Raw genomic sequence first — 24,641 nt, 5'->3', positions numbered from 1 at the left:
TGTTGGGGTGTAGTTATGAGAATAGTGGTTGAGAAGGAGGAACTGGCAGATCCCCTGAGGATCATTTTATTGTTTATTAGAAAGATACAAAGAATTGTAAAAAAAAACTACTCAGTACATAAGCACTTTAAGAGTACCCCAAGATGTCTATACCCTGTGTATCACGTATAGTAAAAGCAGATGTTATTTGTTGCTGTGCCAGCGAATCAGCTCTGTGCCAAACCCACACTGCTCATAGGGATCACACAAGTTCAAAGTCCATGTTTATTGATCAGCTTCCAGCACGACGCGAGCCTTTTGGGTAATTTGCTTAAACTAAACTTCCTCTTCTAAATGATGTAAGTGCAGCCCCAGCACACACTCTAACCATTAACAACGTTCAACAGACAGTACAGTGCAAGCTGTGTGGTTAAATCTGGTTTATTTAGAAAGGAACATACACACATTCATTATCCAGGCTTCTTTGGTGGCAAAACTGGATGTTCAGCTCATTGTCTAAAAAGTTTGAATGAACAAACTGCCGGCTAAAGAGGAAATACATACAAACATAACCAGTGTAATAAAAGTGACAGGGACTTCCATGTAACCTCCCTTTTCCTATGTATCAGCATTGGGCAACACACAGTCTGTAGGAAAGGCTGAAGCACAGTACTTTGTGTATGTGCCTGGTCCTCTGTCGAGATTGAATCCGGAGGTGCCTGCAGGGTACACTGAGAAACATTTTCTACTGGAGTCCATATTGAAGAATTTACATTTGTCAGTCTTTTGCTTGGCTGCTCAGGATACATTTGGGAACTCCCAAGTATCAGTTCTTCTTCCAGCCATGTACAGCGCTCCCTCTGGGGACTGGATGATGGAAAGGTCTAGACGCCAAGGTCAAAATCATCTCTCTAAGGAGAAAAAGCAAATGGAGTTTAATGGAAACCAGAAGCATTCAGTTAAGCAGGAGCATACAGAGGGGGGCGGCACTCTCTGCAGAAACCTTGTAAGAATGGTCTGTTGACTGCTTGAATATAGACTGGCAGTTGTACCAAGGGCTCACACTACAATTACTTGCTTTACCTCCTCATTGTATTCCATCACATGCTTCTTAATCTTGGAAGAATCCACCCAAGTGACAAAATCTTCCATATTTCTGCAAAACAAAACATCAACATCACTGAGTAACTAGCGGAGCCAATAATCAACACATAGGTCTGATTTACACAGGTTTAAAGGAAAAGTAAAGCCTGTTTTAACAAGCAGAAGACAGCTGAAAGGGATCCCCGCTGCTGCCCAGTGTGCAGCAAAGTTGGCAGCTGCCATGTTTGTAAGTGCCACATACCAGCAGAGCCTGCATTGCTGTGACGGTTAACCAGGATGTGGCACTGGCAAACATGGGGGCACCAACCCTGCAGAGCAATTCTGCATTTTGCCATTGGTTGTGGGAAGGAAGGGCCTCTTTCAGGAGTCAGGTGAAGCAATGGGGAAGGGTGGTGTGTGCAGAGGGCCGCTTTTTTTTTTAAAATAGACTTTATTTCTTCTGCTTGAAATGAATTACCAGGCTGCCCAATTTTGGGGCAGTGGGCAAAATGGTACTCGTGAAGTTACCCATAGCAACCATCCAGATATTTGCATTCTTTATGCTCCCTGTGTCTCCACATATGAATATTCCCCGCAATTAAATTAGTTTGTGCATAAGGTATGGCCTAACAGCAACCCAAATCAAAACTCTTATTAGCATACTGTAATCTGAGCAAATGTCTGGATTCAGTGCATCCATATTGTACTTTACCATTCTGTGACTAGAGCCAGTGGCAGAACTAGATGTTACTGGGCCCCACAGCAAATTCATTTTAGGGCCCCCAACATATCAAGAGGTTGTCCTGTATTGCAGTATAAATTTGAAATGCTCATTAATTAGGGCCTCGTGGGCCCCCCCCCTGCAGCTGCAGGGTCTCATCCTCTGTAGTTACGCCCCTGACTACAGCACATAGTACATATAGTAGACAATGCACTATTTTCTGAATAGTGACTGTGATAGGACCTAAAAACATAAACCAGATCATTAGTATATATATATCACGGCTATAATGTTCTATATGTGTATGTACAGCTAAACCAGTAGTATAGGCAGACAAAGCATTTCCCTAAACTAAGATGGTCAATTTTTAATACAATAAATTAATTCATTTAAGACTTCCACCAGTAGAGGGAGCCGTATACTCACAATTATTTGACCTCCCCGTCTCAGACAAGGATTACTGTACCTGTGGTAGCCAGAAAATAGCAATACATAGCCTGCCTCAAAATCAGCCACTACCAGCCATTATGTCCTCCTACACAAATAGAGGGGTGGTACAACTTTTACCTGTGTTTTACAGAGTAGCCTTAGTGCTGTGGAACAATTCAGCAATACAACACTGCTTTCTGGCACAAGGAACATGCAAAGCTTACATAGCCGGTGTGTGCTGGAAAAGACTGTGATTAAGGCCCTGTCTGTGTTCAGAAAGAGAGAGAGAGAGCTCTTTGCACTTCCCGATGGGAACACAGAGAGAGGCACCTATAGGTGCCAAATAGAAATTCCATGGAGGTAAGTGGCAATGTTCAAAATAACTGTTTTGTTGAACCTTTGCTCACTAAATTTATTAGGAATTGAACAAGGACATTTGAACAATCCGCCACACTTCACGCAAATGCTTGAAGTGGCCACTTGTTATCACAGATGTCCAAGGAAGCCAAATAAAGACAGAAGAGATCCTCTAATGCCCTAGACATGAGCCCAACCTAAAACAAATGTGTCATGTCCCTTAAATGGTTAGGGAAAAAATGTTAACACAAAACTCTTTAATAGTTAGAACTAATAGTTTGAAGGCAATCCCACTTTATAATATGGAAAAACGCCAGTGTTTTTTTTTTAGAACTTTTATGACTTTTCAGCATACAGGATATGATGTCACTGACATAAGATTGAGGAGGATGCAGCTTCATCTTACAGTTCGCCAGGTCTAAGGTGGTGAGGGAATCTCTGGTGAAAGGGGTAACGTAATGGAAAATTCGCACTTTAGTGAATTTGAGGAGTAACAATTGTTCGTCTGAGCAAAAATTCACCTGGCTATAGTGTGCAAAACTGCTATTGCGGCGGTCTCTTTTACTAGCGAATTGTCGTCTACGTCTGTAATTATATGGGAGATGTTCCTGCGGATGAGAGTTGTGGCGAATTTTGGCTAGCGACGGCCCTTTAGTAAATCTGCCGCTTTGTGTCTGGTAAAAGCCCTAAGCATCACTAGAGAAAGGATTGGCTTTGTGGCTGCACTACCTCACGACAACTTACACATTTCCACTGATTGTACTTTCCATTTCAGCTAGAAAGAACCCATAAGCCAGTCTTGGTCACAAACTGGTTTAACATAAAAGCAGGGCCCATCTACCTATTATTTTATACAGTGGGTAAAGTATAAACACTCAGCCTCTTATGTACAATGGATATTCAAAAGTGCAGATTGACTTTCAATATGCCAAGTAAAGGGTCACCTCTGCGTGGAACTTGCCTTTAAAGACTCCATTTTCATTTTTAACAGGGTATATCTCTAGAAATGACCATATCATTGATCCATGGCATACAAATAAAAAGTTGTACAAAATTTGGCAGCTTAGCCAGTTGTCCTCTGCTGAAGTCAATGTCCTTGATCAAGGGACAATAAACATGGGAGAGGTTGAAGCCGTGCTGATTGAAAGTGACGGTGCACAAGCAGGCGTGAATTCAGGGTAATGAGGTGAGGATTCATACATAGGCAATGAAAAAGAAAGGGTTATCGTAGTCAAATTCCACCTCTCACGCCTGAAGCAAAACAAGTCTCTTCCCAGGGATACCGGGGTCTTGTGCAGAGACAGATTCCCTCTGGCTGTTTGGGCATGTGCAAAAGTGCCATTCAAATTCCAGGGGAAAAGAAGGGAAAACACAGAGTCCTTTGAAGTGGCAGAAGCAAAGCCAGCTCAGTGTGCATTCACGTGAATGGATTTTGGAAAAGGACTTGCCTATGGATTTTACCTGGCAGTAAGCTGACCACATAACCACTGATGGGTCATTGAGTTGAACATGGGCCTTCAAACACTTCATGTCTCCAAATGACAAATGCCTATGGATCTGTGCCTTCAGGTGACCACATAAGAACGGAGATATTCTTTTCACATTGGCACGTAGATATAATGCTATCTCCACGTGACACAAAACTGCCACCTCCATGTACTTCTATCTACAGGTTAGTCCAGCTTGAATAACAAAGCATGAGCAATTTATATTCAGGCTTCAATGTATCTGCTGTATCACCTGTGGGTGGGCACCCCACCTTTATACTATAGTCTGCTAGAAGCATTAAGAGGCAAATTGTATTGAGTATTAAAAAAAAAAAAAAAAAAAAAAAAAAAAACTCAGTTGCCAGACCAATGTTCACACAAGTTGAGCTCTGACGCACCCTTTGAGCTCACTGATGTTGAGCCTGAAGCTGGCGATGGACACGGGTATTCTTATTATATTCTTATTGTATGATGCACTACGCCGCGGCTCAGCTTTATGATGAAGGAGGGACAGGACCCAATGATGGCAGATTGATGTATGTGATCTCTTCTGAGACAAGACAATGGGCTCACTGATCTATCACTGGCACAGTGGCGGCTGTAGGACACGTAGAGAGAAGCACTGAGTGGCTTTATGTTAAAAGTTAATGGGAAACACATCAGCCTGAAATTGGAATGTGAAGATATTGTTTACACTTTTCTGTTTAAAAATATAAATCATGAACCTTCTTTAGTTTTTTTCTTACCTGCTATTCCCCCTGCCCCAACAGCATCAACCCCACTACCAAACATGGCGGCTGCCAACCCCACAGTGCATCTCTGGAGTTTGACACCAGGTATAGTGCAATTTTGAGATTCTGCCACTATGGGTGGGACAGAACAAAGAGTGCAGTGGGGCTAGCAGGTAAAAAAAAAACAATGGAGAGGTTAGTTCCCGTTTAATATATCAAATACTTGATTCAGGTATCATGTTTAAAGAGAAAATGAACACTGCATTATGAGAAGTGCTTCTCAGCATGCTGAGGTTAACCTAATCCAAGAAGAAATAAATGCAATTTTAATTTTTCTGCAGGATTTGCAGAACCAGGGGGGCCCTTTAAATCGGTATCTTCTCTACCTACTACACATATATGCATCAGTCACATGCTGCAAAACCACATCAGGAGCACTAAGCCACTAGACTTTTACATGGCTATTGCTCATTTGTGGGGTCCCTCACCCTAATTGAGCTTCCACTGAGGCCTCTTGCTTCAGGTCACACATTTCCTTTGGTCCTACCCTATCTGAGTCTCTGGAAGCTCATGCACCCTCCTCAATGAGGAGAATCCAGGAGAAAGAAATATTGCTACTCCAGACTAAGGGCTACCCACCCACAGGGCAAGAGGTTCCATGTTGACACTCTTCTAGCTATCCTGCCACACAGAAAATGAGCCCTCTTCTCGGTAAGGGCCACCAACACACCATAAGGACTACATACAGCAGGGATGGCTGCAAATGAATCTCCTACAGCCTTTCTTCTTATGCTTTTTGTACTTAAGCCCCAATCAAGGTGCAACATTTGGTCAAGACTAAAATTACATAAAACATTGCTTTTTCTCACATTTAATCATTGTTCCAAAAGTGTCCAAAAAGTGCTGTAGGTGACAATAAGGCTATATCAATAATCCTAAACAGCCAATAGGTTTTCACCCTGATTCTCAACCTAACCAATATTTTGGTCACACCTCATTTTACCACAAACAGATCAGTAGCCACAACATTATTATTAATAACAACAATAATAATTAGTAGTAAGCACTACTTTCCTGTCGGGCTGGCACGCTTGGCATGCTAAAGCAGGGATACCCCTCCAGTGCAATGTCAACTGTTGTCAAGCTCCAACTCTAAACATTCAGTGGCAAGTAAAGGGTACAAGGAGGAGGACAAAGCAAGTTCAAGAGCAGTAGGTGGAGTGTTTGCACATCCCAGAGCTAAAGCTGGTTTCACTTACTTGTTATGTGGTTAACCAAAAAGGTATAAATATAATCTTGTGGACATGCACTGAATTCCCGCTGCTAAAATTACACAACACTAAAACACACGTTATGTTTACATTAATAAGCAGGTGGGACAGGGGAGACCTATATATAAAGTTAAGCAAGTTGGCCAGGTTTGACATTTTCTGAACAGATCAATGAACCCAATATCACGCAGCTTGATTCTGGAAATTGTGGAATCACAACACATACCATTTCCCTAAAAGTGAAGTTATTGGCTTGCTATTAATGTGCGGCTTGACAAGGTTGCCAGGTTGGGTCTTGGGACGACCCTGACCCAACGTCTCCCACCCTGGACCCAAACTGGCCTGCCATGCCACCATGATTTTAAAAACCTCACCCAACCTGATCTCTGCTGTAACTGGAGTGGACAGGGCAGATGGTGCAAGTTTAAAAATTAAATTGACATCTCCCGAGAGGACTATGGCAGGGTGAGAAACACTAAAGGGGCTGGGCCAGAGGGAGAGTAAGCCCTCTACCACTCACCAGGCCTAGGTTTCTGCAAAAGCCACAAAAGCTTGGGCCTAGGATGGCAGAATTTTAAGGGCAGCGTGCTGCCCAGCCACATCGCAAAGGGTTCAGTAGCACTGGGGACATGTGGGAGATTTGCTAGCTCTTTAAATCTCCTGAGAGCCAATCCATATGCGTTTGACCCAACAAGTAAAGACTCGCATGTGCATGCATAGTAAGGAAAATCTTAGCTATGAGGAAAGACTGGCCAAGTTGGGGTTGTTCATACTGGAGAAGAGGTGCTTGATAGGTGATATGATAACTATGTATAAATATATAAAGGGATCGTACAGTAACCTCCCTAATGCTTTATTTACCAGTAGGTCTTTCCAGCTGACGCAAGGCCACCCATTCCGATTAGAAGAAAAGAGGTTCCGCCTAAATATTCGGAAGGTTTTTTTTTTTTTTTTTTTTTTTACAGTGAGAGATGTAAAGATGTGGAATTCTCTCCATGAATCACAGCAGTCTCCCCTAGGCCCGCTGTAGTTCGTCACCCCCCTCCCTCCCGTTTATTCGCTCAAATTTTCATAAGTGTGACTGGAGCAATGGGGATTGGGGAGATTTAAAAATCTATTTTATCTCCTGCTCATCCCCAGTATTTCTGAACCAATATGGGTGTGGTTGGGCGGCATGCCACCCCCTAAAATCCTGCCACCCTAGACCCGGGCCTTGGTGGCCTCTCCACAAATCTGGGCCTGAGGCTGATACAAGAAGGGGTTGGATGGCTTTTTAGCAAGTGAGGGAATACAGGGTTATGGAAGATAGCTCATAGTACAAGTTGATCCAGGGACTGGTCTGATTGCCATTTTGGAGTCAGGAAGGCTTTCTTTCCCCCTCTGAGGCAAATTGGAGAGGCTTCAGATAGGTTTTTTTGCCTTCCTCTGGATCAACTGGCAGTTAGGCAGGTTAAAAAAAGTTAAAAGGTTGAACTTGATGGACGTGTGTCTTTAGTCAACCTAACTTACTACAGTATGTTACTATATGAAGGGGGAGGTGTGGAGGGGAAAAGGGGGCGATGAGTGGTGGCCTAGGGGTGCCCTATGTATAAATCGGGTCCTGATGCCCATGATGGAGAAGTGATTCATCAACCTGAACCCACCAGATCCACGTGTAAACCTGCACCTTTCAGGTAACCATGTGCAAAAGATTTAGGGCCACTGCTCAAAAAGAAATCAGATTCCTCAACTTAAAGAAATGCATATGATATGAAATGCAACTACGGTGTACACGGGATGACAATAACAATTGCACAAATATTAACTGCCCAAACCACGCTATCCAGAATACAGCATCTTTGTCCATGCCACCCTTCTTTAGCAAATATCACCTGCCCATTACTTAGTGGTCATTGTTTATTGCACAGATTCTCCAATACGCAGTGATATTCAAATAGCCAGAGATGTGCAACTAATCTAATATAACGTATGGAATATGTCCGTGAGGAAGAAAGGCTGGCAAGGTGGATAACATCACTGTTTATAAACACAAATAAGGGCTCATGCCATAAACTCTCCAATGCCTTAATAGCCAGGAAAAAGTTCTTCACTTTTGATATTGCTCCTTTTTTCTGTCCCTGAAGCAGTTGTACTGGTAGATACTTTAGATAATGTCAAGAAAGGGTTGGACCACCGGTTCTATCGCAGTTTTGGAGACGGGAAGGAATTCTGTTTCTCCTTCTGAAGAAAACCGTAGATTTTACTCTGGACGAATAAATATGTTTTTACTCGATGGACCTGTTTATTTCTTCAAACTCCACTTGTATGTACCCCAATTAAACGCTTTGCTCCAGTTCAGTGCAGAAAAAATTAAATTCAAACATTGCAGTGTGAGAAGCGCGGCTGCACTACTTTGTGACAAGAACTGAAGTCTGTTCCCATGCAGAGGGTTTGCATTCAGATTCTTTCCAGCCACATGATGGCAGCACAAGTTTTTTTTCAAGTTCAAATATAAAAAAAGGAAGAAAAACACATTTTTGTTAAAAGTATTGGTAATACAGTACAGGTATGAAACCTGTTATTCAGAATGCTCGGGATGTGGGCTTTTCCGGATAGTGGATCTTCATAAATGGATAAAATGCAGTCTATGAGAGACAACCTATTCATAATTCTAAGCTTTCTGGATAACAGGTTCCCATACCTGTAAAAAAATGTTTTATCATATGTTTTATATTATTCATATATTGACAGGTTTTAAGGCCCCAGTGGTTTAGAGGGAAAAAATCTCACTCTTACAGGAATTCTGTCATTATTTTATTGTGTAGTTTTTATTTCTTAATTAAGTGTACAAGTGTATTTTCTTAGTGTGTAGGTGCCATCTCAGGTCATTTTGTCTGACCATGTGCTTTCAGAAAGTCAGTGCTGCACTATGGAACTGCTTTCTGACAGGCTATTGTTTCTCCTACTCAATGTAATTGAAGGAGTCGCAGTGGGACTTGGATTATTGAGGGATTATTGGAATATTGAAGGTTGTTCTTATATCTACCAGGGATCTTGTGTCAGGGAGTCATTATCTGGTTACCTTCTCCTTGTTCTGCTGCTGGGGGGGGGGAAGTGGGTGAGATCAGTCCAACTTGCAGTACAGCTGGGGGGCACCTGGGAAACTAACAACATGTCTAGCCCCATCAGTTCAAAATTAAATTTAAAAAATATGTTTGTTTTTTTGCAAAATGGATATGAGTGCAGAATTCTGCTGGGATAGAACTATTAACAGATACCTTTTGAAAAAAAATCCCAGAATCCCTTAAAAAAGAAAACCCCTCATTGGCCTGGGGAACTTTACTTACCCTTATAACCACAGGCCTGTATGTACCCTGTAGTTGCTATTTAGTATGGTACAATAAAACTAACAGCAGTTATCGTGGCGTGTACTCGGCCCCTTCCACCTGAACTATACTGACTGACATGCGGAAAAGAAGACGATGTTCCACACACCAGGCTGCTTTTTAAAAACAAAAGCCTTTATTATTCCATGTTATAAGACACGCTGCATGGTCCGCTTAACGTTTTTTGGGCACAGCTGCCCTTAATCAGAAGCATGACTGACATGGCCATTTTTCTGCGCCATGATGCAACCACCCTGCCCCCAAGTGATATCACTGCCTGCTCCCCGACTGAAGGTCAGTATTATGCATTAAAAAAGGTTGCAACAACCCTATTGATATCACCGTAGGGCTTGGGCTGCCACCCACTAAAGAGTTGTGCTGGCCCAAACCCATGACTGTGTGGTTTTCTGGCTAGCCCGCACAACACTTGTGTACAATACTGCATTGTTTGCAGCAAGATTATTGGTGGAGAAGGAATATGTATACACACATCCATAAGTCGCATGCTTGTGAGAATGGCGTTTTGTGCTCTCAGCTTTACGAGAAGAGAGAAGGACAGAAATAGATGATAATATCACAGGAAGTGACTGGTTTAGAGCCACAAAATGGGGAAGGGCACACATACTGTGATATTCGTTTAGAAGCAATTATACTGCATTTTTTTGATGAGGTAGGAGAATGAAATTGAAAATGTATAGTATTTAGAGGTAGGCAGAAATGAAAATGTATAGTCCACAGAAATGTAGAACTAGACTCTTTCGTCACTCTTCCATGTGGTTTTTTTTATTATCTGGGGAAAAGTATGAAAGACCCTTGAGCATGAGATATATGTGTAATCTTAAACCTGATCAGAGGTCCACACGCCTCTCCCCTTTCCAATTCACCAACAGGGACCATTATTTTCTCATATAATGGTGTCTTGACAAAAATGTTCCCTCTAAGGTGTGCGCACAAAGAATTTGGTATTAATTCTGATCCGAATACAGAGTTTTTGAAAACTGCACACAAAAGTTTAAGATGTGTGCACAAAAGAAATGACCACTTTACAACATAGAGAAAAGACATTTACAGAAAAATAAATAGCAGTATTTGTGATTAATGTGTTCAATCCCCTGATGGATATTCTGCTATATTTGCGAAATGGTGATGTAGAAATTATTTTTATTGGCAACATCAAAAACTATGGAGCCAACTTAAATATCTGTAGCTAGTAGGTCAGCTCAAAAGTGTTTCATGTAGTTTCTCTCAAGCTCACATGATAGAGGGATGTATTGAATCGCAGCAAACTAGATATCCTGAAAGCTCCAAATTATGGGAGGGCCGTCTTCCATAAAGCCATGTTGGTGGCAAAATAATCCCACTGGGTTTGATTTAATTTTTTTAGTAGACTTAGGCAAAAGAGCCCAGGTACCTAGAATTCCAGATGTTTGGCTCCAGCAACTTACCTCTCTAATACGGGAGTAGTGCGCTGGGAAGGAAAAAGGGGCTTATTGAAAGTGGGTGAGCAACTGTAGCCCTGGCGCAAATTGGTTTTATCATACAACTGTCAGATGGCAAATTTGAAAAACCATGTGACTTTAGGATAAAAGTAGTATGTAAACACATGAGATTAGAGAATTCAGTAACATGTTTTGAAAGTAATATGAGTATGTGAATAATGCAACATTAACCTGGCATTCCTTTACAATGTACAGCACCTCTATCAGACATGCAAATGGAAACACAAACATTCTATCACTTAACCATTATAAGATTCACTGCAAGCTCATTTGAATCACAGTATAATCCCAGCAGCAGGTCATAGGTTCACCAAGTACTAGCTTGGACCTTAAAATTATTTTGTATTCCTACTTACTAAATGGAACGTTTTTCTTAGGAGCAGGATACAACAGAATATAAAGGAATGAACGGTGGCAAAATATCAAAATAGCATTTTTTCCTATACAGAATCCGATTGCTCAATAAATCCTTTTTTTTGAAGAACAAGAAGCCTTTCCCAGGCGTTTTTCACATATCTTACGGTATTAGATTCTATCTGGGGTATGTTAGTAACAGAATGAGCTGTAGAAGAATGCAGACAGTACTTGCACTTCCACCCTTGCAATGCTTCAGACACAATGAAGGCTAAAGAAAGTGTTTTACCTAAGCCTACCTACAGAGACCCCGGGCATTCCTGGCATTCTTCTACCATGGGCTCTGACACACTACAAAAATACAGTATGGGTATGAAAAGCACATTGTCTATTTACATTGATGCAAAAAAAAAAAAGTACAAATTTACTACTGGGGCATCTAACAAATTAATATGAAATTATGCAAATGATGGACTGCATCTTATACTGGAAACCAAAAGCACAGAGAGAAAAGGGAAATACAGAAGCAAACATAAAGGTATAGAAAGTGAAAGAGAGGGGAAAGATGGAAAGTAAAGCATGGAGGGATATTATAAAAAATAAAATGAAGACGTGAAGGATGGAAAGATAAGCTAGAGAGGAAGGACAGAAAGCTAAGTAAAGAGGGGAAGAGAGGAAAGCAAAGCAAAGAGGGGTCAGAAAGGAAAGCAAATCGAAGACGGAAGGATGGAAAGCGAAATCCAAAAGGGAAGGGCGCAAAGTTAAGCAAAGAGGGGAAGGCTGGAAAGCGAAGCGAAAAGGGGAAAGTCGGAAAGAGAAGCAAAGAGGGGAAGGTCGGAAAGCGAAGCAAAGAGGGGAAAGTCGGAAAGAGAAGCAAAGAGGGAAAGGACGGAAAATGTAGCCAGAGAGGAAAGATGGAAAGTGAAGCCAGAAAGGAAAAACCAAAAATGAAGTGAAGAGGGGGAGGATGGAATGTGAAGCCAGAGGGGAAGGATGGAAAATGAATGAATATGGAAGTGAAGCAGGGCAATAGGCATTCACCCCAAATCAGTTAACCTGCCCTGCAAGTTACGCAGGTTTTCTACAACTCATCTACCCCTCTGGGCTCCACTAGAAATTGTTGGCCACAAATTCTGAGAACTTCTTCTCTATTCTAGACATTTGCAGCACTACCATTTGCTTCCCATAGATAATAATACTATGTCGCATCTGCAGTGACACAATAAACAGTATTCATGATAGAATGATTTCCAAGTATCATAACGAGCCTGATCTTTTAACTTCCAATACAAAAAAAGTTGTTTCAGTGGTGTGCCAGAACTGAACGAGCTGCCATAGGATATATAACCAGGAACAAGACAGTCTACACTATTCTTTGGCAATTTCTGGTATGTTTAGAGCAAGGTGAAGAAAGAGCACATTGAAAAAACTGAGAGAAACAGTCTAACGATTGTGCTAAAATGTAAGAGTCAGGCCTTGGTTGCTAAAAAACATAACAAAGTGAAGCCAATATAAACTCTCGGAGGTTAGACAGTTGTGTCTGAAAAGTAAACGATCAGTGTATTATTCCACCTGCAAACAAAGAAACCCTTTCCTAGCCATTTTGGCCAGCCTAGCCCATAGCAAGATTCTCATGGGATTTTGGGAACATGATTCTCATGGGATTTTGGGAACATAACACAGTTGGCAGATTGAACATGACAATGCCTTTGTATTGAACATGGGAATATTGGTGTTGTATAATATTCACTACAGTTGTTCCAAGGTGTTAACATTACATTTTTCATCCTTAACAGGTTAAACATGCAAACAAGATGCTCAAGCTTTAGATCAGGTCAGTAATACCATGGTTACCCATGCACTACTCCTCTGTGGTCAAGTTATGATACAAGATCCCATTACTGAGTAGAGTTAACAGGTCAAAGACGTACATTGTGCTGGATGGTCTCGTCTGATGTAGTGGAGATATCTGGTTAGAGAACAAAGGGTGCCAAGTTCAGCAGGAATGGGCAATGGAGTAGGCAAAACCCCATTCATTAGCAGGAAGGCACCGTGAAAGGCTAGTACCATGCGCAGTCTTGGCAGGTACAGTTGTCCGGAACTATACGTACAATGGTCCACAATATTGTCCATTGTCTGAGCAACAACAGTGTAAGCAAATGTCAGATGTAGCCTTTGCATATGGGGAACCTGTAGGACATTTTTGACCACTTTGTTATAAAACCATGCTTTCTTCCAATACCTAAGATCTTTACAAAGTACACGCCAAGTCAAACCAAGTGCACTATACAAACACTAGAGACTATAAACATTTCCCTTGACGTGCTACACGCAGGCAGAGGCCGGTTTCTGTGAAGCATATGTATGTAACTTTGTAAAACAGGAATGAAATAAATAGTGCTGGAAGTGTCAGTCGTAAATTAATATTAAGACAAACTACCCCTCTAATTTGCATTATGCAGACAGTGATATTGTAAAACCTGCAATTTGTTTCATTTTGTTATTTTCATTAACTTTTTGTTAAGCAGCTCTCCGATTTGAAGTTTCATCAATTTTCCCAAAAATCAGGTGGTCTGTGGAGCTCACAGCACATACCTCCCATTGTGAAAAGTCAAAGGGGGTAATTTATCAACTCTGGGCAAATTTGCCCATGGGCAGTAACCCATGGCAACCAATCAGATTGTTGCATGCTTTAAAAAGCCACTGGTTGGTTCTTATGAATAACTGCCAACTGCCCAGTGTTGATAAATGAGCCCCAAAGGGAAGCTTCCATCTACCATGTGATCTATAAGGTGCATTGGCTAACATTGCTGCCTCACAGCTCTGTTGTCTTGGGTTTGATTCCAACTAGGGCTTGATGTAACTGAACATTCTCTGTAAAGTACAGCATTATAAGCCATTGCTATATGTGTATGGGACCGATTATCCATAATGCCTGGCACCTGGGACTTTCCCATAATCTGGATCACCATACTTTAAGGCTACAAAAAAAAAAATTAAACATTTGGGGGCACATTTACTATTGGTCGAATATCGATATTCGACCATCTAAGTAAAATCCTTCGACTATCAAAGTCGAAGGATTTACCGCATTTCCTCGAATCGTTCGATTCAAAGTCTTAGTTGAAGGTCGAAGTAGCCAATTCGATGGTCGAAGTAGCCAAAAAAATACTTCGAAATTCTAAGTATTTTTCCTTCTAATCCTTCACTCGAGCTAAGTAAATGTGCCCCTAAATAAACCCAATATGTTGTTTAACCTCTAATAAGAATTATTTATATCTTACTTAGTATTAAGTATTTAATATTACAGAGAAAAAGGAAATCATTTTTAAAGTTTGAAATACCGTATTTGACTAAAATGGAGTTTATGGGAGACGACCTTCCAGTAATTCAAACTATCTTTTTAACAGTTTCCGGATAAGAGATTCTAGATAATCTCCTACTAAAGACCTGTGCAACCAAATATTTCCCACTATGTAACAGACAGGGTAACAGACCAAGAAATACATGAATGTGAACTCTACCTAAATCATTAGGGTTTTTTTGTCCCAGTGTAATAATATAAACATCAGCAGCTGCACGCATTTCCACCACCACAATTTCAACAGCTTTTGTCAGGAGGAACTAAAATTTAAGATGTTATTACCTGACCCTCATCTGGCACCGGAAATCTGTAAAACCTCTTTTGCGGTAATTAATAGAAAAAAAAAATGAAAGCATATATGTCTCTCCTGTTCTGAGCTCAGTGCGCACAATGTTTTTCTTCCACCCACCCCACCGAGGCCCCATTGCACGCATGTAATGCTGCAGGACGCTGTGGTTACACACAGGAAGAGCTGAACACAGAACAAGTGAAGGAAGTTTCAGCAGCTGCCAGCCGTAGCATCATAACAAGGACCTTTTCTGACCAATGTCACAGGACTGAATAAAAAGAGAAAAATGTTTGGAAATAAGGCCTAAAACTATTTCTAACCTGGTATGCTAAGCAGAACATGTCAATATATGATTATAGATTTAAATGACTTAGTAAGTTAAACAAAATCCTGTTTGCATTCACTTTTTTATATATGTTCAGTAAAAAATGTAGGTTGTTTGCTTAGGGAGCTTTATTCACCAGCATTTACTTTCTCTTTATATTGATGACATAAGTTTTTTTTCCATTGAAGCTTCATTAACCAAGTGCAAAATGTAAAACAACAGTGCAATGACTTAGCCTTAAAAGCACAAAGCAATCCTTGGCCCCTTTGTCCTTGCCCAACCCCCCCGACCTCCACAACCAAAAGGCCATGGTCTTCAGGCCCCCTTCAGCACAAGGATAGTTGGAGCCCATTGTCCATTCCCCTGCAACTCAAACACATATAAGGGATCAAGAACAAATGAACCTCCAAGAAGGTCCCAAATATATTTGCAGGTTCAGGGGGAGAAGTAGCCTAATAGCCACACATCTCCTACCGAGATCAGCATGTGGCCCAGGGTGTTTATTGAATCTAGTCCAAAAGTTCTAAAAAGCAACAAAAAAAAAGAATAACTATATAAACAAATAGCTAAAATCATGTAAACTGGACAAGCCTATCTACTGGATTTAAAACAATGTCTTTAGTACCATTGCCAAAAGGCTGGGAATGGGATAAAGAGCATAAAGCAAAGAAAAGTGTCCAAGTGTGCTAAAGTGCCAACGCCAGTTAGGTCCATTCAGCTAAATGGAGTCAAATTGATTGGGAGGCGTTTCATAATACAGATGGACAATGACCCAAAACATACAGCCAAAGCAACCCAGGAGTTTATTAAAGCAAAGAAGTGGATTAAAGCAAAGAAGTGGATTAAAGCAAAGAAGTGGAATATTCTTGAATGGCCAAGTCAGTCACCTGATCTGAACCCAATTGAGCATACATTTCACGTGTTGAAGACAAAACTTCGGACATAAAGACCCACAAACAAACAGCAACTGAAAGCCGTTGCAGTAAAGGCCTGGCAGAGCATTAAAAAGGAGGAAACCCAGAATCTGGTCATGTCCATGAGTTCAAGACTTCAGTCTGCAGTTCAACTGCATCTGAGTTGTTTCATTTAAAATTCATTCTGGTAATATACAGAACCAAAATTAGAAAAAAACTTGACTCGGTCCAACTATTTATGGACCTAACGGTATGTATAATCCCACCGTGAAATCAGGCAACTGATTTTTGCAAGGCTTGGGGCGATATCCCTGGCTCCATCCAAAGCTAGCTCTTGGCCAGTAGACAAACTGTTTCTCTGCCTCAAACAAAAAAAAAAAAAAAGGGGGGGGGGGTTCCTGACATATATTCTTTAGCTGGGATGCACAACCCAGTAATAAGAACAGATACTACACTTGATCTTAGCCAAAAGGCCAAGAAGCTATAGCGCTAACACATTCACAGAACCCACTAGGGCAAGTGATCAAGAACTTGTTAACTTTCATGTGTCAAAGGAAACTGAAGTACCCACAGGAGACCCACATAGACATGGGCGGGCTAAACAAACTCTCTGCAAATTATGCCCAATCTATTTAAATTGGGCTTCCATAATGTTTCACCAGAGCAGCCATCTCATTTACAGACTCTAATCTAATAATACTGTGACCAATTCTCAGTAAAATAATACTTTGTTATCCCTACATTTGTTTGCACACTTGGCATTTCAGAAGATCAAATGAAGTGGCTGCCCATACATGCTGCCCATACATGAGCAAATACATGGGAAGCATTATACCAGCAATATGTCAATGTGTGACATCAGTGCGTCTGTTTTTGGGGCCAAATCCCCTTTAAAAGACACAAACTTTGTAAACAATGCCCGATTATAGGTTCTACCTTGTGTGTTCCTGGGTGCGCTATACTTCTGATTATTGATTCCTGATCCTGACCTCAGCCTGTTTCACGGACTATTGAATCCTTGCTGCTTGAACTGACCCTTGCCAGGACTTCACTACGCTAAACTTCTTAACTCCTTGGATCCCACAAACTGTGTTTGGTGCCTGCAACTTCCTCCTTGGTCTGTATATACAAACCGGAGCCTTCAGGCCCTGACAATTCCCTAGCCAAACAGCCCCTATAAGAGATAATACACCATCATATGATTCCTTGCCTTGGGACTCCATTGCCAAAGCCTTCTAGCTTGGTGGAGAAGCTGTAACTCAACAGTAGCTGGAGGTCCAAAGGTTTGATAGCCTTAGTTTATGAGGTTACAGCTACTGTATGTAAGCTTGGCTACATGGATATGCCAAAAAGTTGTACTAGTTGTGTGCCTAAAGTATATTTTCTTGACAGTGATAAGCATGTACAAGTATGATTACTATTTATATATAAAATGTATGGAATCTATTATATGGATTGCTCAGGAGCTTGGCGTATTCCCAGATGGGGTCTTTCGGTGAAAACACTACGTCTGCCCATCATCACTCCATGTGCATTCATCTTCATCTGAACTACAACTGTATGAAAAACAAAAACAAGAAACTCTTACCTTGTAACCAGGAAAGCAGGGTCAGTTATGACTTCAGGCCCAACACGGATATCTGACAGATGCCGTTAAGGTTATATAGCAATATAGTATTCATCATCGTTATCAAGTCTTTGTACTGTATAGAGCCAAAAGCAGGTGAACATTGGCGAAATTATAATCATTCGGACATTTTTTTTTTAGATGGCTGTAGTGAGTGGGATCTAAACTGGATTCAGCTTACTGGCATAACCATGCAAACACCTTTAAACCCAGTGATTGGATAAGCATTGCGTGCTTTTAGGGGAACTCTTGCAAGAAACTGAGATAGATTGTGCTGGACACTGGCCCCTGGTCCCAAATTAATTATGCATAGCAATGCCGAGAATGGCCTTCACATCAAGTGTTTACATCCCTTATGGAATGTTGGTGCAGCACTTATGTTGACTTTGCTGGAGAGCTTGCTGTCTGAGAGCTGTCTGCAAATTTCCATAATCTGATCTGCTTTATGCCAGCCACACATTTCACAGGAACTTGCAAGATATCACAAATACATTTGGACATCTAGGAAACTATACTGTACTACATTATGTTCTTATGTAACAAAACTCTAGCCTGATCTGTTATCGGTTTTTCAACATTTTAATTGTGACTAGGTTGCTGTTCAGACTGGACCAGAAAGGGAAAATTAGCATTGTTATGTTGATTTGCATTGGCATGCTTGGGGTGTGTCAAATGAACATAGTAGGTATGGGACCTGTTATCCAGAATGCTCGGGACCTGGGGCTTTCTGATTAACAGATCTTTTCATAATTTGGATCTTCATACCTTAAGTCTAATAGATAATCATGTAAACATTAAATTAACCCAATAGGCTGGTTTTGCTTCCAATAAGGATTAATTATATATTAGTTTGGATCAAGTACAAGGTACTGTTTTATTATTACAGAGGAAAAGGAAATCATTTTTAAAATTTTGGATTATTTGGATAAAATGGAGTCTATGGGAGACAGTCTTTCCGTAATTCGGAACTTTCGGGATAACGGGTTTCCGGATAACGGATCCTATACCTGTATATAGCTTTAAATCACATTAACCTTCACATACATATTGAGATCAATTGGCCACTAATGTAATCTGACATTTATTTTACTGCAGTGTTAATGACACTTGGGTTAAAGGGGATATGTATACTGTAATTTGTCAGTGTTAAAATGAATAATGTAGCATGCACTCACCAACCAATGCAAGATTGAGATAAATAAAATTTGCACAATCGAGTAACCCACGGCATCTGATCTGTGTTTTTTTTAATATATAAAACCTGCTTAGCGGCTACTATGGGTTACAATAACAGCACGTTTAATTATGTTATCTCCAATATATCTAGCCTTCTGTGTTTGAGTGGGTGGGCAGTGCAAGCTTAATCACACTGGGTTAGGGGACGTAGGCTGCTGTGATAGGCAAAATGCACCTACTTATTTATGGCAAGCACGTAGAGAAGAACCAACCGGCCCATGGGCTTAATATTCGGCCATATGCAGCAAAGTGCTCCGTTTGTCAGGTTGCACAAATGGTATAGGTTGATATGCCTCCTATCTTCTTTATCTAACATCTTACGGCCAATCACAGCAACATACACCGCCATCTAGAAATACAGAGAAACTGTATTTGTTATAGCAAATGTTTAGCAAAGGGTACCAAAAAGTCTTTCCGTAATAGCACTCTGCAGTATCATTTACCGCCAAAATATAGATGCTGACAAAGTAACGCAGCACAGACCTCTGCTGCAAAGGAAATATGTAATATAAGTCCAAGCATATGGCTGGACTCAAGGGGCATTTCAGTCTGAAAAATCTAAATAATAAATTTCCCTATTTGGTGACAGCAGATACAGAAAGACAGTAAAACATGTTCCAAGAGAAATACAGAAATCCTTTGACTTATGTTTAAAACAAACTTTCCATCCCCCACTAATAGTTTTCCCATTGCTGCCCCCCCCGCAACGGTGTGAACTCACTGTACATGGAATATGTCTGACTGCATGTATCAACATATAAAACCTGAACCGTGGATGCAGTTGTTAAAGGATTACCATTATACCATGAAATAACTACTTTTTTACTTTTACTTATTACTTTTTTTTTTACCATTAAATAACTATTTTTAATTCTGCAATTATCACACTTTGTTAATTCTGTGCTGATTTCTGTTCTGTCAACAATGTCCATTGTTGATAAAATGATTGAAAATCTCTTGGAATTATTAAAAAAGAAACAGAATAATTGTATGTATTACAAGCGAATAACAGGGCATAGCTTTGAAGCATGAGCAACCTCTAAATACATGGCCCATTGCTCAGAGCACTCAACCCCTTGCACTGGAATGCTTTGTGTATGGTTGCAGCTTTTAGTGCTCCAGGACTGGCACCTACCCATTAGTAAACACGCTTAAGGCGGTTAGCATCACTGGGAGAAATGTAGTTACAGTAAATGTTTTCTCCTGCTCCCACAATTGTTTTGGAAAACCAAGGATGTGGAGAAAGTCCAATGAATTTATTCTCTAATTGTTACTGTTCTAAACTATTTACTACTGCAAAAAAATAAATATAGATTTTCTTTAAATAAACAAACAGGCAGAAAGCATTAACTCAAGTTCTAATGTTGAATTCATTTGTAAACTGAAATAAATATGGTCCATTGCATAATTATTTGCAGTATTTAAAGTATTAACCTTTATCTAGTACATTTATCTAGTACCAACATACTCTGCAGAGCTGTACAGTGATTATATTATCAGCCACTGCTACATTGCAGCTTACAATTTAATTTACCAGTCTTAACTGCATCAGTTATAACAGAAATCAAATATCCTTTCAGTATGTTTTGACAGAGTACTGGGTCTGAATCTAAGCTTGCACTACTGTGCTGCCCTTAATGGGGAAATAGGCAAAAATAAAGTGTTTTTAATCACTGTCAAGGTGCCGCAATTTTGACCCTTCGTGAGATCTCTTCAAAACTAGCAGCAGCTTGTGAGTCTAATTTTGTCCCATCATTTTTTTTCTTTGCCTCGAGCTGCAAAGTCTTTTATCCACAATAACCCCCAAGTCTTAAGTAAAGTACAATACAATTCAATGTTATGATGTATTTAGCATTTATGTAGTTCATGCCCAATGTAAAGCAGAACCTGATTTCTGGTTAGCTAGTCATTCTCCAAATAAATTCCAAATTACTTTGCAAAGTGGAAACATCTTGCATGGAAACAATTGTTTTGCACAATTAAATATAATCAGCAAACAAAATCCCTTTTTATAATGCCAAACTTGAGGTTAGTTGAGGACCCTAGTCTGACACACACCCAACTTTTACCCACAATGGTTGGCCAATTTTCAACCAGAACCCTCCCAACCAGTGGTCAATGTTTAGAAGTAAACATATAAAGAGGAGGAAGGAGACGTATTCACAAGCGGTTATCTCTAGATCACACCCAGAACACACATAACTTCACCCATACAAGGTAGAGGGGCATTGATGATCAGATAGCTATGATGCTGCTGACATATACAGACTCCTGTACATTCCAGTTTTCTATCTGAAAAGATCTGCAGTCATCATGATTAATTGAAATAGTGCCATGTTGCTAGCCAATTATGCACTGCATTTTAAGAAAAGAAAAAAAGAACTAAGAAACTTGAATGGCGTTATTTATTAAAGTCCAAATGCCAAAGACTCGAAAAATTCTATTTTTTTTTTATTATAAAATCTGAATTTTTTGTGAAAAAAAAAAAAAAAAAAAAAAAAAAGAACTCTGCATTTATTATACCCAGAGAATGGGAAAACTGACTCTAAAAAGCCGACATCTCAGACCTGACGAAGTTGTATATAAGTCAATGGGAGAAGTCCCAAAGATATCGTGCAATAATCAGAAAATTTCATTGTTTTCGAGCACAAATCCCAAAAAAACCCAGGAGTTTTTGCGTGGAAAATCTGAAAAATTGGTAAGATTCGATTATATTCTAGATTTTTACAAAGCTAGAATATAAATTATGAGTGTGTGGGGGGAATCAACACAAGTTCTTAGATCCTCCAAGCATTGTTGTAGAAAGGCAGACAGTCCTAGCTCTCAATGATATTGTAATGGAGGAGCGTGGTACACAGATTTTTCATTGGAACATGTGAAGAATTTAGAATGTTCCTTCACTTATCATTCTTCCCATGGATTCAAGGATTTCAATCCCTATAACAAGCTTCAGCTTCCTGTTTCCCACCAAACATAATGCGATGACACCCGTTTCCCACCATTCCAGCCTCCAAAGATATGATTATTAAACAGGACACAGCATCTATTTACATTCCCTGCCATGGTGGCTTTCAACTGATTAAGCTTGTTTGGAGCTTGAAAGACACACATAACACTGTAACTATGAATACAGTGTACCATATAAAGCCAGAAATACAAAACTTTAAATTGACATGAGGGGTTGATTACCTGAACGTTCACTGAAATGAAATACAAACAACCTTCCTCGGTTCAAAGATTATATTTTCTTTCCCAGCCAATATATGTACTGAACAATTCAAGCTTGAAAAGAGGTTTTCATATAAAACGGAATGTTTCTTATAGGCCCGTCAATATATTTGTTAAAATTTATTTTGGTCCACACAAGTGACCCTTCTGACTCTCTCTTACAAAGCTTGGGTAGGAATTTAGATACCCAACACACAGAGATGGGCCTTTTAAAAGATTGGGCTGGGTGTATTCTAACAGTTACAGTGAAGATTAACAGAAATAGGTACTTAATGGCAACATGTTAGTAGCAACACAGATGGCAGTATTTACTGTTAGTACCTTTAGTTTTGTACTAGGCACGCCATCACAATATCTTCTACCAAATATTGTGGATCCCAAAGTTGGCAGAAATATCTGGAGGACTATCTCCACTTTTCCAGGGAGCTATTTCCACATTCAGCAGGATGCTAACTACTGAAGTCTTGTACTACTACAGAATCTAAATTAAAGTGAAATACCAATGGTTGGTCCTTGCCCATGGGCTCCCCCTTTCTCATAAAAATCTTTATTGGGAGAAGGCGGGGGGGGGGGTAATATGGCACTGGCATAAGTGTAGCTGCCTCAGTTCTCCTGCTATAAACACCCAAGTGAAACACGAATACTAAAGCTCGGGCCAGACGGGGCAAAAATTGGCCTGAGTTCAGCCCTGACCGCAAGCAGATTCCTTATCTGACATTATTAATGTTGGAAGTTATCCCATAAAAACTTGCCTCTACAGGAGAAATGACAAGCATGGAAAAATGTATACCAATATAATATTACAGCAGGCACTCGCAGAGCCCAGAATCCGGTATTGTGAAGGATAAGTAAACTTTATTTTAACCAGATGTTGGGCACAGCACAGTCTTACACGTTTGGTGCACACAGACCTTAATCATTGGCTAAACAAAACAGATTAAGTGCTAATGTGCACAAAACGCGTAGGACTATGGTGTGCCTGGCCACTCTTGAGTCATCTGACCTGCAAATGCACTGTCCAGGACATCCTAGGTCTTTGTCACCCACTCATCAACCTAAAATCACACAAATGGCAAAATATGCTGGGAATAGGCCTATGTGCAACTGCCCTTAATTGATAGCATTGTTCAAATCAAGCATCAGTTGCGCAACACATGCCAGAAATAATTACACAGCAGGCCTGTCAAATAAATTAAGAAAATATATATATGGTTTATTTCTATTTTCGAAGGCTATTCATTTGTGGCAGAATTGCTTGGTTTCGGTGTAAGCCATTCCCTCCCACTTTGTCATCTCTGCTACATAAGAGTAATAAGTGGCTTCAGCCACAGTCTGTAAAATATATAATTGCATACACTGCGCTTTTGAAGGACGCCATGTGAGCCATAAATGTGCAGCCGCTGCCTCTGATCCGAAGGTCATCACCTGATTGAGAAAGTGGCACATAAAAGTAATGATTCCTTGTGCAGCACTTCTTTGGTGCTCGGTCATATTTAGCTGTGGAATGTTTGTTTTAATGGAGCATCACGTGAAGATGAACTCTCTATCGTGCAGCTCTTCTCATTACAGAAATCTCTTCAGTCTGTAATTAGAATATATGTATCTGCCCATCCCCTTGATGCAGCTAGCAGACATACCATTTTCCTCATGTAGTTGTAGGTTTCGGACATATGCCAGCTGTCCAGTAGATTGGAACATATGTAGCCCAGGTGTTACCAGCGCTATTTATCAGGTATATTTACAGACACTTCATGCAGACCACCTGCCTCATGCCATAAAAGTATATTTGCTGAAAGACACCTCCAAAGTTATTCCGCATTTAATGTTCAATATTTCATTAACCACTTACCTGCTGTCGTCAGGAAAATGTATAATGTGGACACTCAAATACCTGTGACTGCCAGCAGTGTACATTCTATTCAGTGGCAGAACTACCGGCGGAGCAGGGGGTTACATTACTGATTCTATTGATATTAGAAACACATAAAAGAAAATAACTAGTAACCAGATTGCTAAAACTGGAGAGCTGCAGACTAAAAAAGTAAATAGAACCACAAATAATAAAAAAAACGGCAAATTGTCTCAATCGCACTCTCTACATTATACTAAAATTTAATACAAAGGTGAACAACCCTTTTAAATGCATTCATCTGTAAACCCCACACCTCCAAGAAATGTGAGACCCTGCTTTTATATCAGCAGGGATAACACCACAACATGGCAATTTTCAGGAATTGGATGACATTTAGCATTTATGCTTGATCAAATATCTTGATGGTACAAACCTCATTTGGTCAAACAGACTGAGCAGCTCATTTGCTATAGGTACGACAAAACCGCTGGAGAGATTAGGAGACCAACATTGTACTCCTTAGAGCCCAT

At 40.3% G+C, this 24,641-nt stretch overlaps 1 protein-coding gene and 1 pseudogene across 1 annotated transcript in view; both read right to left on the bottom strand.

The window, feature by feature from the left end:
* Window positions 1-404: 404 nt before the first annotated feature.
* The window catches only part of imp3.L (IMP3, U3 small nucleolar ribonucleoprotein L homeolog), a 51,774-nt gene continuing 27,537 nt past the window's right edge, over window positions 405-24,641 (bottom strand). Inside the window, 3 exon segments of the mRNA NM_001091591.1 lie at window positions 405-890; window positions 1,063-1,135; window positions 17,757-17,808. Coding sequence (NP_001085060.1) covers window positions 864-890; window positions 1,063-1,135; window positions 17,757-17,808 — 152 coding nt within the window. The 3' untranslated portion in view covers window positions 405-863.
* On the bottom strand, window positions 16,558-16,653 carry LOC121403482 (annotated as a pseudogene).

Source organism: Xenopus laevis, chromosome 4L, assembly GCF_017654675.1.
Source record: "Xenopus laevis strain J_2021 chromosome 4L, Xenopus_laevis_v10.1, whole genome shotgun sequence".
In the NCBI taxonomy this organism is placed as follows: domain Eukaryota; kingdom Metazoa; phylum Chordata; class Amphibia; order Anura; family Pipidae; genus Xenopus; species Xenopus laevis.
The sequence above is the reverse complement of the archived record's forward strand: the minus strand, read 5'-3'. Positions and strand labels throughout refer to the sequence as shown.